The 17,400-nt window shown below is 35.7% G+C and overlaps 2 protein-coding genes across 3 annotated transcripts; one reads left to right on the forward strand and one right to left on the reverse strand.

The window, feature by feature from the left end:
• Window positions 1–1,135: 1,135 nt before the first annotated feature.
• On the forward strand, window positions 1,136–4,178 carry LOC141622164 (calcium uniporter protein 2, mitochondrial). 2 transcript variants are annotated; one of them, XM_074438221.1, is made up of 3 exons: window positions 1,181–1,896; window positions 2,172–2,186; window positions 3,422–4,178. In XM_074438221.1, exons 1-3 carry the CDS (start codon window positions 1,342–1,344, stop codon window positions 3,902–3,904), a joined length of 1,053 nt encoding a protein of 350 aa, XP_074294322.1. In that variant the 5' UTR covers window positions 1,181–1,341; the 3' UTR covers window positions 3,905–4,178. The 2 variants fall into 2 exon arrangements, with proteins under 2 accessions (XP_074294323.1, XP_074294322.1); XM_074438222.1 differs by lacking the exon at window positions 2,172–2,186 and having other exon boundaries at window positions 1,136–1,896.
• A 7,111-nt stretch (window positions 4,179–11,289) lies between these two features.
• Window positions 11,290–12,832, reverse strand: LOC141622165 (fatty acid elongase 3-like). Its single transcript, XM_074438223.1, has one exon. The coding sequence runs from the start codon at window positions 12,556–12,558 to the stop codon at window positions 11,689–11,691; it is 870 nt and encodes a 289-aa protein (XP_074294324.1). The 5' UTR covers window positions 12,559–12,832; the 3' UTR covers window positions 11,290–11,688.
• Window positions 12,833–17,400: the final 4,568 nt, after the last annotated feature.

The following is a 17,400-nucleotide window of genomic DNA, read 5'->3' on the forward strand; positions in this document are numbered from 1 at the left end:
ACTTAAGACTTTGTCAAGACTTTATTAAAAGTATGATAGATTATTGGCAGTCTTGAGTGAGTCTTGTCTCAAGACTACCAATAATCTTATCCTAAGAATTAGATATCCAAACCCACAATTAGCAATTTTGGGGCTTACCAATTACCATTGATTAATTGTCGATGTAAGCCTCGGATTTGATTGATGGAGGCTAGAGTTTTTAAAGAGGGAGAAGAGGTTGTTTAAAAGTGTTTGTCCCAATGGCAGTTTTAGGATAGAGCCACCATGCCCAAGGGCGGCTTTGAGTTTGGTAGAGGCATATTATGTACAGGTGAAGGAAAATATTACACAGTAAATCCGCCATAAGGCGTGGCGGTTTTGTGTTTGACCCGCCATACGAAATGGCGACTCTAAACCCCTTAAATTCGTACAAAACATGTTTATTTGGACTGCTAAATGAGAAATAGTTTACTTCCCAACCTAAAACGAGAAATGATTATTTTTAGCATTATTTTGTCAAAAAGTTCATTTTTTAGGGGCTATTTTGCGTCTGAAATAAGACAGATCAAATGTAGTCATTTTAAAATAAAATTTTACTATTTTCTGATAAAAATGTTACCATCATTTTCAGGGTAAAATTCTATTAAAAATGGTTAAATTCTATTAAAAAAATGATGACATATAATCCGTCTTATTTCAAATCGTATGGAGTATTGGAGTAAGACTTGTTAAATTTTTTATTATTACTCCCTCCAGTTTCTTAATATCTTCCCCTTTTTTTGGGCACAAAAAATAAGAAAGGGGAAGAAAGAGGAATAAAGTATTGGTAAATATTGTAACGGTTTTTCTAAAATGTGAATATGGTAAGATTAACAATATATTCTCACTAATTATGGTAACACTGAGTTTATAGTTAAATATCTCATGAGAATATGTTGTCAATTTTACCATATTAAGGTTATTAACATATGTCCACTTATCAAAAAAAAAAAGGAAAAAGAGAAGATAATCAAACCGAAAAAGGAAAGAAGAAGATTAGGAAATTAGAGGGAGTTGTTTGTTAAATTAGGAAATTAGTCTTGTCTATTTATCTCACAAATCTTCCCAAGCCATCGGACCTATATAAACAAATCAGCCCACCCAAACCCTATAACATTCAATCCTTCTACTCCTACCTTACACAATCTTACACATTCATCAAAATCAAATAAAAACCTCCATGCTTTCATAACATTCTTCATTAAAATCAAATCAAATATAAACTTCCATGTCTTTATAATATTATTACTCTCTTACTAATTTTCCTAATTTATTTCATTGGATTTGAGTTAGTTTGTAGAATTTTAGGATTTCACAACAACAATGGCGTTCAAGAAAACGCTTGTACAAAGATTATTCAACCTATCCAGATTCTCAACCCCAAACCTATCCCCGACCCGAACCACTATTATAAAACCCGATCCAAAACCAAACCGAATATTTCCGAATCCCCGCCGCCCCATCCACCAATCAACAGCCGCATCGCCGCCGTCCACTGCGGCGATGCGGCTGTTCCCGATAACCGGGGCGGCGCTATCGGAAACGTTAAAAGGGATGGACATTACAAAGGGAAGACTGAACCTCGACGGGTTAATTGCAGAAGCGGGTCCCACCACGCCGAAACGAGAGGAGGAAAATGCGGGGTCGCCGCTGACGGTTGGGGAGGTGAGGAAAGTGTTAATGGCGACGCAGGCGGAAGTGATTAGGGATAAATTGCGAAGTTATGGAAAAGATTGGGTGTCATATGGTGAATATTTGGAATTAATCGGAGAGTATTGTGGTGGGAATAAAGATCTTGCGTTAATGTTTGCAACAAATTTGGATGATTGTGGTTCTGTTATTGTTCTTGGGAATTCCGTTTGCTTGCGTCCTCTTCAGGTTGGTTTTTTGTTTCATCTCGTAAATTCTTTTATAAGACGGTTTTATATTTTATATGGTTATAATAATACTCGTATTTGATTATGTTTGAAATCTAAGTAAGTAATGGTTTTGTACATTAGTACACATGACACATGGACCGCGTCGGAACTGGTCTTAAACAAAAGTTTAAGCTGATGGTTGTAAGTGAGTCGGTAGTTTTGTATAGTTTATGGATTAATAATGGAAACTGATGGGGTTTATTATGTGTGTTTATTTGATTTGCTGGTGAACAGGAAATTAGAACATTGGTACGCAAGATCTAAAAGGGTTGTTCTTCTACACACTGTTCCGATTTCGGATTTGAGATCTCACATTCATTCTTTTGTTCGACAAAGTTAAGTTTAGTTTTTGGATCGGATGGTGAAAGAAAAAAAAAAAGAGAAAAGAAAATGAAATGAAAGGGAGGTAAAAAAAGAAATGAGAGGGAAAGAAAATATTGAATATTCGATTATTTGGTGGAAAATGATCGATTCTTTCAACTTTATGAGAGTGAAAAAAATCGAGTGAGATGAATTTTCGAGATTTGGAGGAAAAGGAGACTAAAAAATTACTAATAATCCATCTTCAGATTTATTGTTTCTGATTTTTCATTCTGAAATCAATTACAACTTACAAGTACTACCGAGTACTAACTACATTTTACTTACAAAAAGTTCTTCCTTTCGGTTTTTATCAATGTTCGGCTTCTGAGTTCTGAACCTGCTTGCTTTAGATTGAAACTGGTTTTTTCATTGCAAAGATTTTCCTTCAAAAATGATTCAAAGATCTTCTCTTTTGTTTTTTGTTTTTTTAAGTTAGTTGGCTTCTGTTGGAGTGTACAAGTCGAAAACTGTGAATTATTTGTGATACAATAGAGATTTACGTAAGAAGATCAATTACTTGTTGAGTTGATCGTTGATGTCGTACCAGTTTTGGGAGTAAACGTAATAATAACATGTCATCATCTTCTCCATTATTTTGCCAAATTTACTAGACCTTTTTCATTGAAAATGAACTTGGTCCTGTTGTAGTATAGCGACAATTGATATGTTATCTACCCCATTATTTGGTCCTCATTCATGCATTCCATGTTTAATTATTTCATCCATTCATTTGACTCTTTTACCCGTCTTAGACGAGTGAAGGCAGACAGGTAGAGGTGCGGGATAATTTCATCGTGTATGTGTGTCTTTTTAGAGAGACTTGACAATTTACAAGAGTAGTCTGATGTCGACAGGTTTCTACTTAAGTACTGGTATCAATTAGTCAAGGACTTTCTCGGTAGTTAGGTGACGTCCATGGAGCCATGTATTTGTGTGTGCCAAAACATTCACATTCATTATTGGCGTTTGTTATTTGTTATGGGTCTTTTGGTCAACCGTTTAACATTTAATCATACGAAGTCCATAGCCGCATAGGCAATTAGGCGTTAACAGCATATTGCTAATGTAGGTTTAGACAGGTTTCACCCAAATATTTTTTGTGCCGTATCTTTTGATTACAGGTAGCTAAAGCCATTCATAGCCTAGTCACGCCTCCCTTGTCCGCGGACCCCAACGACCCTCGCAGGAAGGAACTTGAGCTAATGGAGGAGCAGAAAGCCGAGATTGACCAAAAGGCAGATGCATTAGTTCGTCGAGAACTATGGGCTGGGTTGGGCTACATGGTGGTCCAAACCGCAGGCTTTATGAGGTTAACATTCTGGGAACTTTCATGGGATGTGATGGAGCCGATTTGTTTCTACGTGACTTCCGCCTACTTCATGCTTGGTTATACATTCTTCCTTAGAACATCTAAGGAACCTTCATTTGAAGGCTTCTTCAAAAGTCGCTTTAACGCTAAGCAAAAGCGGCTTATGAAGGCTCGAGAATTCAATATCGAGAGGTATAATGAGCTTAGGAAAGTGTTTTACCCCCATTCTTCGTCATCTTCGACCGTGTTGGATGATACCAGGTTGATCAGGTTTGATTGCCATAAAGCTAACTAAAGAAAAGAATAGAGTTGATGTTTTCTTTTGGTTGTCTAATTCATCTAATTAGAGGATAAGCGGATTTTGTACTTTGTTTAGACACTCACTGTCAATTCCTCGGATACGTAATTATCATATTGTTGAATGATTCAGTGTGATCAATGTATCGAAGCTCATACCTATTACGATATAGGACATGAGATTTACGCAACATTCCACTGTGTTGAAAAATATAGGTTTTCTTGTATTGAAAATGCGTCCAGATATTACATATGAAAAACATGTTGAATCATGAATCTAGTATTTTATGGCGTAAAAAATGTATTGGGGTTGATTAAATCAGCGAATAACTATATATGTCACGGCAACAAGAGGCTTCGGTTAATCGGTTCTGCAGCATCTTGACGAAGACACGAGCCGATTAATCCAACTCTTAACCCAGGGACGATTGCAATTCTGCAAGTGAAAAAAAAATGATTTGTTCAGAAACCAGATTGTGCAGAAAACAACGTAATTTCATAGCTACTTTCACTTACATCTGAAACTAGGTAGCGTTACATATTACTCCCTCCGTCTCAATCATTTGTTTGACTTTGATTAAAATACCTCTCACAAATAATTAAACAAGGCAAAGGATCCCCACTCAAGAGACACAAGATCACTAGTAATTTTTAGGTGGGTAACGGAACAGTTACTGGATTAGACCTCCAATTTTTCTTTCCCACCGAGTAAGTTTAGCGTTGATGTTTTAACCTAGTAATGAGAGAGAGGTGTTGCATCTTCAAATCGCCGTGCTATTTATATTATACTGATCTTGTGTCTCTTGAGTGGGGATCCTTTGTCCCACTTTTGTGTCTCATTGTATGTGTCACTTCACTCACCTCTTGAGTCTTGACACATTACTCGTGTCTCTTTCAACACCGAACAAAACAACACGTAGATTAATGTATGACCGTACCGCTGTACGAGTCACACTTTGCTTTGTGCAAGTAGTTTTTATCTGTTCACAATTCACACTTTGCCGGTGCATTGCATTTGTTCTAGGGAAAGCTGAATTTCTTACATGTACGAATTCTATGCTTCTTAATCAATCGTTTTATGATTTTTCTCTCTTTGAAGAGCTACCGTAATAAGGAGATTTTTTGTTATTATCGACGGTGAACACTTCAGTTTACGATATAAGATAGTTAAAGACCCCAGTATAAAGTATTCTGTAATATTCGTTACTCTTTTAAGTTAACCAGTTACTCCCCTTCCTATATTCATTTACACAATTTCAAAAGCATTATTAGTAGTTTACCGTAATTGTCAAAAAAAAAAAAAAAAAAAAAAAAAAAAAAAAAAAAAGCATTATTAGATTTCCTTGTATTGCGCTTTACCGGGTAGTGGGTACATAACCATTGGGCACTGGCTTACTGGGCTCTGGGCCTAGTACTCATCGACATCAAAAGGAGTAAAGGACCTTGGGTGTTGAATTGGGTGACTGGCTTACATTTAAGGGTGAGATTATCAGTAATACTCTCCCAAGTCTTAAGATTTTGCCACATCAAATTTTCACTAACTTTTATTATTTCTTTGTTGTTTAGACACACTTCAAAGTCACCTCAGACTTTATACACTATGACTCACTTCAAACTCTACTTTTCCACTTTACTCATTTTTTTCACAAAAAAAAAATGACACACGAGATTCACTCATTCGTTAACTTTCCTTTAAGGTGGGGTAAATTATTGATAGTCTTGAGTGAGTCTTGTCTTAAGACTTGCCAAAGTTTTGTGTCAAGACTACCAATAATTTTACCCTAAAGATGGTAACTCACTTGTTTACCACCATAACATACTTATAACTCGACGAATTCACGAGCAACGCCCCTACCTGCCTCTACAGTCCCTGTCATTTAGACATGTGCAACGTAGCGGGCCAATCTAGCCTAGCTCGACTCAGCCGGCCTCGTGGGCCGCTTTCCAGCAGCCAGGCTAGCACTAGTGTCAGTTAGGCCCAGCCCAGTGTCATCCTCGAGCCACGCTAGTGCTGCAATTTCCTCAGCCCAGACCAATCCAAGAACTAATAAAAATATATGTGAAGACCCAGCCCGGCCCGCCTCGGAGCTGGCTCGCTACTCAGTGAATAATTGCAAGGGTGTATTGGTCATTTGTAGTTTAAAAATTGCTATATTAGGAAATGGACTGAGTTCAGTGACTAAGTTAGGCTCGGGAAAGACCAAACGGGGCAGGCAATCTAGCACTAGCCAACCCAGGGCGCAAAGCTCTAATGCCATCTATAGATCTACAGTATATCTTAAGATATAGAATGGTTTCGAACTCAGTTATCATCTTAGACTCAAATGTAACTACTCGTAGCTCTTACTCTTTTGAACTCTGGAAATTAAAGTTTCATAACGTATACAGTTCTTGAATTCGTAATATGGTGAATTCGTTAATCACCTATTTTCAGTAGTATACCATGTTTTATATACGTTTCTTGAATTCGTAAGATGGTGAAGTCGTAACTTTTAAGTGAATATTCATTTGAGTCATGTTATCATGAAAATGTATTAGCTCCTCTTCTTCATATTGATCTTTTGAAAACATGACAACCTCGTAAAGTCGTCACTATGATAACGTGTTAAAGAGTAGTACTCCCTCCTAGCCTGATTGTTGGTTTCTCTTTCCTTTTTGATGCTAGTCGGGTATTGGTTTCCCTTTCTCTTTTTAGTAAGTTTTGTGTGGTCCAAATTTAATTTCATGTGGGGTAGGGTGTTTTGTGTGGTCTAAATTCATTTCCTTAATTTTGGTGTCCAAAAGAAAGGGAACTAACAATTAGACTAGGAGGGAATATAACTTTTAAATATATTTTGTCTACGAATGACCAATACACCCTTGCAAATTATTCACTAGAGTACTCTATTTTGTCTCAAACATTTATTTATTTTTATTTTTGTAAGAATATTTTAATTAAAGACGAACCAATAATAGTGACAGAGCGTGTAACATCTATAAAAGCTAGCACAAATTCTCATTGACGACGGACATATCCGTCACAAGCTGAAGTCGGGTCAAGTAATACCAAAATGGGTAGATAAGACAAAAGCAGAATACTACTCCCTAGCCATTTTGCTTTTGTCTTATCTACCCACTTGGGTATTACTTAACCCGTCTTCAACTTGTGACGGATATGCCCGTCTTCGGTGAGACTTGCTGAAAAGCTAGTATAAAAACAAGTGGTGTGGACTGTGGAGTAGTTTGGGAAGGGCCACAAGCGAGAAGCCGACAACCGTCCATCCCGCCCTCGTTTTTCATAAATGCAACTAAGAAAACAACGTTTGTGGACTTTCTCCAATAATCTGCAACTTAAACGTGACTAAGTCTGACTACTAATTATATTGCGACTGATAATGAATCAATCAGTGCGAAATGTCTATTTCCATGCGCTCATCTTGCTGGAAAACCAATTATAATTTCTACTAACCATCAACTCTAATTAAAAACACAAAATCTCATTGAAGACGGCATGTATCCGTCACTTTGGAGTGACGGATACCATTTCCTCTCACAAATGACCCAAATAGAGGAGAGAGGGAAGCACATGGGGTGTCCCTACCTTATCCCCCTATCCGTTTTGTGAGTGACATTACCCGTCACTTGCTCCGACCCGTCTTCAGCAAGACTAACTGCAATTAAAAACTAATCGTAACATTAAGAAATAGTTTAAATAATATGGAGTACGTAACTATTTTTTTTAAGAGGGTCCAGGGCCGTCGTGCCCGTCAATGACGTTGGAGAATAAGAGATCAAAAGTAAATTAGTGCAACATTATCGGAAGAATATGCCTTTCCGGGTTCCAAATTCTTATTTGTGACGGCCGATATCAGTCACAAGTTTGTGACGGGTCAACTAAAACCCACATGGGTAAATAAGACAAATTATTTGTGATTTCCTATGTACTTTAATTTTTGTCCTATCTATCCATATGAGTGATACTTAACCTCTCATAAGCTTATGACGGATATACCCATCACAAGAGAGACTCATTGTTCTGGGTTTTACAAGTCAAGTGGTTAAAGGTCAACAAAGTAAAGTGGAGATGTCTCATGTTGCTTGACACAACAAAAAAAATTAGGCATGATTCATATACACACGAATATGTACACCACAAAATCTCATTGAAGACGGCACATATCCGTTACTTTGGAGTGACGGATACCATTTTCTCTCACAAATGACCCAAATAGAGGAGAGAGAGAAGCACATGGGGTGACTCCACCTTGTCCCCCTATCCATTTTATGAGTGACATTACCCGTCACTTGCTCCGACCCGTCTTCAACAAGACTAACTAATGTAACATTGTTAACAAATTAAACAGACAACAACAATTAATCATTGTTTACGTTTCACTATCCATTCGAATTCACATTAGCTTGAGTAGCTTTTTTTAGACTTACATTTTCATGTGAGTCTTTACCCATAAAGTCGATAATCAAGTACTTATATATTCTTCATTTAATTAATCGAAAGATTAGTTCACATGTAAGAAAATCGTATAGAACCGCATATTTTAAGTTATTCATTACAATTGGTCTCCCTTGTGACGGGTTACCATTTGTGACGGATATTTTGTGAGATAAAATGGTAACAAAATGGGTTAGTGGAGAAAGGGGACCACATGAATAGTGTTGCAGAGAGAGAAAACGTGGGTACATTGTGAGGTAAAATGGTATCCGTCTTCAGCTTGTGACGGATATGTCATGTCTTCAATGAGAATTTGTGTATTCATTAAGATTTTAAGAGTATCACTTTCACCAATAAAAACAATAACAAATAAATGCTCCTACATATATATAAATGGTGCCAAAATTTCCACCACATAGTTGAATTGACAATTAGTCTTGCTGAAGACGGGTCGGAGCAAGTGACGGGTAATGCCACTCACAAAATGGATAGTGGGGACAAGGTGGGGGCACCCCCATGTGCTTCCCTCTCTCATCTATTTGGGTCATTTATGAGAGAAAATGGTATCCGTCACTCCAAAGTAACGGATACATGCCGTCTTCAATGAGATTTTGTGATTGAAATGAAGCAAAATTTCCATCTAACTACCTTTTCGTGTGAAACAATTAATGGGGATGGTGATTGCCTTAACCAAATGCCGGATTGAAATAGACAACCTCTAAATTTTATGGATGGAAACAAATACCGACCTCATTGTCTGGCCAAACTACTCAATTGGTAAACACTAATGATTGTTTAACAGTTTAAGATGATAATATCCGTTTTAAATTTAAAACGGGTCAAATATAATAGATGAGACAAAAAGAGAATGGCTAGGTTCTAACTTCTAACAAGTCGGCAAGTAAGAACATATTTGATTTGTTTTCGTATTAAGATGTGGAAGTTATCGTCGAGAGACTCCGTGATTTGTAAAAGAGAAAAAAAATTACGAGATAATTGGTTGTATTTAACATCACACATAAAGGAATGGAGCACAAACCATTATTGGTTTATAGAAAGATTACAAAAGTGTATTCTTACCCATTTTCATAAAAAAAAAACATGTTTATGGAACAATAAAATCCAAATTAAAGGAGCCCAATTATTGAAGACACTCGTACAAATCAGTTTAATACTTCTTTATGTAATACTTCCTCCATTCAACTCCACTCTACCATCTTTCCTTTTTCATCCATTCAATTCCACTCTACCTATTTCCTAAAAAGGAATGCCAAATGACCATTTTGTCCCCATATCCCATTACTTATTTACAATATTTGTCACTCATACCCCACTACTTCTACATCAAACTCCACCATTTTCCACTCATACCCCACTTAATTACATTATACCCCATTATTTATTTACAATATTTTCCACCCAACCCCACCCTTCTTAATATTTGTGCAAAATACAAATAGATAGAGTGGAGTTAAATGGAGGAAGTAATGATTACTACTCCGTATATCTAAGATCAATTAAATATCTTATTTAGTAATGACCGCTGGTAGGGATGACAATGGGTAGGATCTGGATAAGATCCTATAAGATCCAGATCCGATCCATATTTACAGGATCTGAAATTCCCATATCCATATCCGGATCCGCAGGATCTGGATTGGATCGGGATATATCCATATCCTTTTGATAATAAAAGAAAAGTCCCTCTTAAAATATGAAAATATTATTTTTTGTATTTTACTACGACGTAACATACTATTTTCCTTTATTAGATACTAATAATAAAGCTAAAGTTCTAAAAACATAAAAGTAAAGTCTTATGAAATTACAATAACACTAAAAAAGTATCTTTTTTTAACCAAAAAATGTTAATCAGAAAAAATCATGGTTTGATTTATGAAAAAAATTAAAAGAACAAAGCATATAATTTTACTATTTGTTTAGCTGAACTTATTTTTTAAGAAAATGAAATAAAAGTGGATCTAAGGGTAGGATCTGGATCTCGACCATACGATCCATATCCATATCCTTATCCACTGGATCTTAAATATCGCAATCCATATCCGCTCCGTAGGATCTGGATCTCAGAATCTGGATTCTGTTGCCATCCCTAACCGCTGGTAATACGGTTGTATTGCATCGGATTTCTTTTACGACCGTTGTATGATACGACGGCGGAAGTAAATAGATTATAGGATCTTTTACATGAATATTCCTATTACATAACAATCACAAAAGAAACTATTGTCTTATTCAAGGAAATGGATCCTCTCCATTTCCTTTCTCTCCATTTCCTCTCACAATCTCATTAAACAATAATTTCCTCTTTCACCCTCATTTTCCTTTATTTTTATGCGTAAATTTAGAATCGTTAGATGTTGTCAATAAGCGATCCGGGTCATTAATAGGTACTTGCCTCTCCATTTCTTTTGAGGAAATGGAGAGGATTTTTACTCCTTATTCAACAACTAAAAATATCTCCAGAAGTACCAGAACAGAGTTCAGTAACCAAGGGTGTTGCCAGAGCTAGCTAAAAGCTTGATATTATCAAGCTACCGTCCCTGCGAATCATATCCATAGTCTGTAATTCTGTATGCTAAACAATGACACTTAGATATTCGATTGAACTCAGCTCGGCTCATTTCATCCCGAATCATATCTCTAACACTGTCCCTATTCCCTACTACAATAGTTTCATCCCGAATCATATCTCTAACACTGTCCCTAATACAATATACAAAAAGTTAGATATTTGATTCTAAATTAGATATCAACTCATTTTTATCCCGAATCATATCTCTAACAATATCCTTAATAAAATAGACAAAATATCATAGATTATCATTTTTTAATCAAAATACATTGATCACAATCTTCCATGATTCAAATAAGCATCACTTAAACAAATCATCAAAATTGCGAAACAAAATTGTATAGTTATCAGATCGGATTAATAACAAAGCAAAGATTGGTAGTAATATTCATTTAGTAAAACCATATCTTCAATTAATCTAGATTTACAAAATTAATGTACACCACTAATTTAATCTAGTAGTAACATACGGAGTATTGAACAATTGAAGCAACAAACCATTATTTATTATCATATAATCCCTCCGTCTCAATCATCTGTTTGCCTTTTTTTTTATTCAAAATGATTGGGACGGAGTGAGTATTTTGTTGCGAATTCCTCAGATATACTAGCATATCCATATCTACATCATCATCACACATACATAGGAGTACAAAAGATGTTACACTGTCAACACCGACACACAAATCCGAACAATTTCGAAATTCGAACCCAGGTCATGAGTACCATACCCGCATCTGCATCAGTATCATAAAATATCTCAAATAGTCGTTTTAATGGAGTCACGACCACCCTTAGTCTTCCTGACGTAATGCTTGATATAGAAATTCATAAAGAGCAACAAAATACCCGAATTCAGAATCGAATTAAATCCCCAAGCTCCGATTCCGTTACACCCGCCTTTTAACAAATGCATCAAAAGTACTCCAACATGTATAACCAAATTACACCCTAACAAAACAATCTGACAATTCAACACGAACGGAAAACAAGCAGAGGGTAAACCGACAGCTGTCCAAAACCGATATCCATAAACCACAGCCGACACAATCGATGTCGCAACAATTGCAAGCACCTGAAAGCTCTGAGAAAACTCGAGCCAAACGAATGACGTGAATATCAGAAACGAATGAGTAATCAAACAATGAACCGGCAACTCTCTTCGCCGTAAAATGGTGAAGAAAGTCCGAAACAAATGTAAGAATCTCGAAAGATAAAACACGTACGACCAAAAGAAAACCCGACCCGAAGGCCGAGTTCCTAAAGGAAAACAAAGCAGCCATTGCCACGGCGTCGTTTTACTCCGCCTCCAAAACCAGCGCGTGTCGCGGATCTCAGCCGCAGACGATATTAAAATTCCAGCGCAAATGGAGGCGGAGATTAACGCCATGCAAAGAGAATGAACAGCCGGAATAGGACCTAATGAGATCGGACGGTTTCGCTTTCGGAAAAGACATAATATAGAATGAAGAGCTAATGAAATAATAACGTAGGCGGTAATAGAGGTAAATAAAAATGACCATGTTGAGCCCCAAGATTGAGAAGGGCTCCATCGAAACGTTTTTACTGACGGGTGTTCCGATAAGTTATGTGTTATTGTTTTAATCGCCATCGTCACCGCCGTCGCCATTATTGTTATTGTTTTTGGTACTTTGGTGGTGTAACTTTTTTTTTTTTTTTTTTTTTTTTTTGGGATTTTTGAGAGTTGGGGGGTGATTAAATTGGGATTAAAGGGGTGTTAAATTAGGGTTGTAAAGTTGTAATTTGAGTGAATATGATTTGTTTGGTGTAGATTTTATTTGTGGGTTGGAAAAGTGATTTTTGGGGAAGGAAATAAAGGAATGGTTGGTGTGGGATTGTTTGTTATGGAAAAGGGGGTGTCGATTGATTTTATTGGAAGGAAATTGTGAGCGTTTTGTGCTACTTTTTTTTAATGATTGGGGAGTTGGGATGATCATTAATTCATTATACAAAATCTCATTTGTGACGGCACGTATCCGTCACTTTAGAAAGACAGATACCATTTTCTCTCACAAATGACCCAAATAGAGGAGAAGGGGAAGCACATGGGGGTGCCCCACCTTGTCCCCCTATTCGTTTTGTGAGTGGCATTATCCGTCACTTGCTCCGACCCGTCTTCAGCAAGACTTATTGAATTCATTATACATACATTGTAATCGTAATTAATTTTGTTTATGGTAAATTATTTGTACGAACACGATTTTTTGTGTAAGACGATTTTATATATTGTTGTTACTACTAGTTAAGGTGTAGAAATGCATTGTAAAATTGTTGTGAATTGTAAACTGTCTTATGTAGTTTAATAATTGAAGAATTGAATAGGTTGTTATATAATCAGATTCACGACATTTAATTGGTATCATTGTTGTTTACTTGTTCTCCTTGTTGAACGGTAAATTTGTTATTTCATTTAGCTAAGATGAATCAGCAAAGTTGCAAAAGATAATTTATACGAAGTGCGAGTACTTGCTAATACAGAGTATGAATTAGTCCCCCTACTACTAAGAGAATAAAAATTCTCTTAGTTTTTCCCTCCAAAATGCATCAATCTTAATAAGGAAACAATTAAAATTTTCTTTTAATAAACTATTATCTTTTCCTTAAAATATAATCTTATTATAATTATACTCTAATTTTTTATTTAAATTCAAAATTATGATTGTTTTTATTATTAATGATATAAATTTGGTATTAAACTATAAAAGAGTTCATTAAATTTTACTCCCTTTTTAAAAATTTCTCGATTTTGAATTTTTTTTCCTGAAATTACTCCCTTAGGTTGCATTTTGACCTAAAATTGCTTCAGAACTCCAACTAAAAAGACTTATTTCGTCTGTTTTTGAACTTATTCCATTTGTGAATTAGCAAATTTATATTATGAAAAGTATAATTGTGTAGACAAATAAAGGAAGAGTTAAACAACAGACAAAATAAGTCACTTAGTTGGAGATTTAAAGCAATTTAGGTTAAAATACAACTTAAGGGAGTAATTTCATGATTTTTTTTTTAAAATGGAGTAATTTTTAAAAAGGAGTAAAATCTAATTAACTCAACTAGAAACTATAAGTTGCTAAATTTTTTACAATCAATTTAATTGTTAAATTCTCTATGAAAACAATCAAGAATGAATGGACTACCTCCTAATTAATTAATATCAACTATACACATTATTAAAATTTGTTTTACAATCAATTTAATAGTTAAATTCTCTATAAAAACACGGTCTAAAAAACCGTGCTTTCGCACGGGATCTGCACCCTCCTAATTAATTAATATCAACTATACACATTATTAAAATTTGTTTTACAATCAATTTAATAGTTAAATTCTCTATAAAAACACGGTCTAAAAAACCGTGCTTTCGCACGGGATCTGCACTAGTTCCTATGTAAATGAATAACTCAATGTAGAATACAGAGTAACAAATACCGGGGCTTTGTGATTAAGACGATTGAAAAAAAATTGTTTTTTATAAATTAGATTTGAAAAAGATGTGATTTAAATCAAGCTCGGGCCTTTTACTAGCTTAAATACTTTAGATTTACCGAGATACGTGTCTCACCGACCTTAGACTTATATTTCCAAGAAGATTTTGGATTAAAGTAATCAAACTCATATAAACTCAAATGCATTCGATATATTGATGAAGCAATTAAAAATTTAGAATAGGGTGATTTGGATTAGGAGTTGTTTGTCTCACTTTTATGTCCAGCCACCTTTATCTTATGACGCATTATGTTTTTCATAATAAAAGTGGTGTCATTGTAAAAAAAAAAAAAAAAAAAAAGATTATAATCAGGGGCGATTTTAGGATTTGATAGATGGGGTGCGTAAAAAAATTTTACAACGAAAATTCAAGTTATACATTAAAAAATCCTATTTAATTGAGCAAAATGTATAGTGAAAAAACATTTAAAAAATTTGCTCAATTGAAGGATTGAACTCATGACCTTTTAAGGTGAGAAAACATATCACAAACCACTAGACCAACATAATTTATATGCTCCTTTGTCAATCAAATTGTATTTATTTTTGACAAAGGGGGTGCGGTGCGGATAAATCCCCTGCACCCCGTCATAACCGCCCCTAAATTTATAATGGGACACATAATAGAAGACAAAATAGGGCGAAGAACCTCAAGACTTGATAGTTTGGAAGGCAGTTGCAAATAGAGGTAATCAAATGCGGATATGCGCCGGCCTCACATTTAATTTTTAGCCAACGGACAAGCGGGTTAGAGGGTTTGGGACGGATTAGTGGGCTGGACCTTTGTATGTTTCTCAAAATGTTTTGTCTATACCCGCTTATTTAACAGGCGGAATGAACCAGATACAATGAATGAGATGACCCATAAACACCTATAGTCGAAAACTCAAGACTTAAGTTTCCCTCAACAGAATCTGAAGACTATGCTAAGGAAAGAGCCAAAGAGGTGGGTCATGGCGTCATGGGTGGCTTGGGCGAAGAGACATCAAAATATCAAAGTCAGTCTATATGTTTTGGCCCTACGCGGTCTCACCATAGTCACCAAGATAAGGTCGGTGTGAGCATGTTTAGTTCATCCTTGTTAAGCAAACGTTTTGTTTATTTCTACGAGGGAATATAATCAAACGTTTTGTTTATTTCTACGAGGGAATATAATCATATACCTACACAATTTGATCTCCTCGTTTGGGTCGATTTATTTAACTTTTAGGATGAGATCCAACATGGTTGAAAATTAATTTGGGCTCTTTACAAAAGCGGAAAATGCATTGCTGTATTCTTAAGGTTTAATATTTTGTTTAAAATACCTAATTTTTTAATTCAGGAAACTTTAAGAGGTCATAATTCGTATTTATGAGAGCATAAAAAGTGACGATTTTTTTTTTTTCAAATGAATAAACAATCAAATGCCAACTCAATAGAATACCTTCTTAAACCGCATACCCGCCTAAAAGCTAAAACTCCGCCATTTATCACATCACAATCAAATGCCAACTCAATCCCAAAATAACTATGATGGCCCAATGCCCACTCAGGAAATAGCCCATGAAGCCCAACTTCCCATAAAATTGGGCCGAAAATATCTCATGCATGACAGGTCAGGACCAACAATTAGCTCAAACCTAATAATCTAGTCCGGACTAGACTTCACTTTGCCATAATTTACGTGGTCCAATCTACTATTTAACGATTATGCTACTTGAGTCTTCGGTCCGGTCGTAGAACAAATTGGATGATCATGAAAGGCGGTACTCTACCGCGGATCGAATCTTTTTTCAAAAAAATATATTAAATGATCATTATATGAAACAATCCATCTTATTGTAGACGGACGCTATCCGTCTGTAGATGGATAGTGACCATCTCACAAAATGCAAGTGGAGGTATCCATTTTCCACTCACTTACACTATTTACTCTCATTTTGTGAGATGAACACTATCCGTCTACAACTTTAGACGGATAATGTTCGTATAAAGTGAGAATTTGTATATATGAAATACTTCGTATATTTGTTCTATAATGTTAGAATTTGGTTAATTAGTTGATATTTATAATAACTTATAATAATTCAGATGAACTATAATATCACTTTAAGATATTGTTCATTCCACAAATTTGCATGAGAGAATTCTGTAAGATCCATGTGGTCTTGTTCAGTCTAATTCACGGAATCAAAAATTAAATTAGGGTGGTTTTCGCATAAAGGTATCAATCCGAGATGTAGTCTTCACCAATGTCATTATAATTGGGATCTCTAATCTACTTTATCATCATACTTCAGCTCCAACCAAAATTGGCTGGTGTGAATGGGTAAATGCTCTCATCTCTTAAACAAGTGGTTAGAGATTCGAATACTGACTCTTGTAAATGAAAAAGTCAAAAATGTCCTGGCTGTATTAGTAGGGGATACTTCTAGTAAAAAAAAAAAAAATCATCCTTCAGCTCCAAGTCAAATTTTTCGGTCTTAGATCGAACCGATGAACACCTCTAATCGGGGATAGAGACCCTAAAATTTATTTTCCCTAATTAAAACACAATAGCCTCAAATGTAGTTATGTAGATAGATGTTGAAATAATCCAGAAAACGTTGTGCTACCAATATCACTCATGCTAATTTCAACTCTCTTTCCTTCATCACATCAAAGAGTTCAAACTCGATAAAACTCTAATACTACATGTACTTTTTTTTGGTGCTTAAGAGGGCAAAGCCCCGATACAAATAGAATGACTAAATAGGTACTAAACGAGGAAAGGCAACACCGAGAGCGTCTTCCCGTAAAATCGAACGAAGGCCATCAGGAGGGTGTTCGAAGTAGGTGACGGTAGTATTAGCTTCAACCCCGATGTTAGCGAGTCAGTCAGCTGCTCTATTTGCTTCACGAAAAACATGATATACCTTCACTGACCATCCGTCTAGATTGATGAGGTCAATACATCTTTGGACGAGAGGCCTTAAGCTGTTAT

This window comes from Silene latifolia, chromosome X (genome assembly GCF_048544455.1).
Source record: "Silene latifolia isolate original U9 population chromosome X, ASM4854445v1, whole genome shotgun sequence".
Classification (NCBI taxonomy): domain Eukaryota; kingdom Viridiplantae; phylum Streptophyta; class Magnoliopsida; order Caryophyllales; family Caryophyllaceae; genus Silene; species Silene latifolia.

Excerpts from the sequence above, each read along its gene's own strand:
- LOC141622164 (XM_074438221.1), top strand. The coding sequence starts at position 1,342 with ATGGCGTTCAAGAAAACGCTTGTACAAAGATTATTCAACCTATCCAGA.
- LOC141622165 (XM_074438223.1), bottom strand. The coding sequence starts at position 12,558 with ATGGCGACGGCGGTGACGATGGCGATTAAAACAATAACACATAACTTA.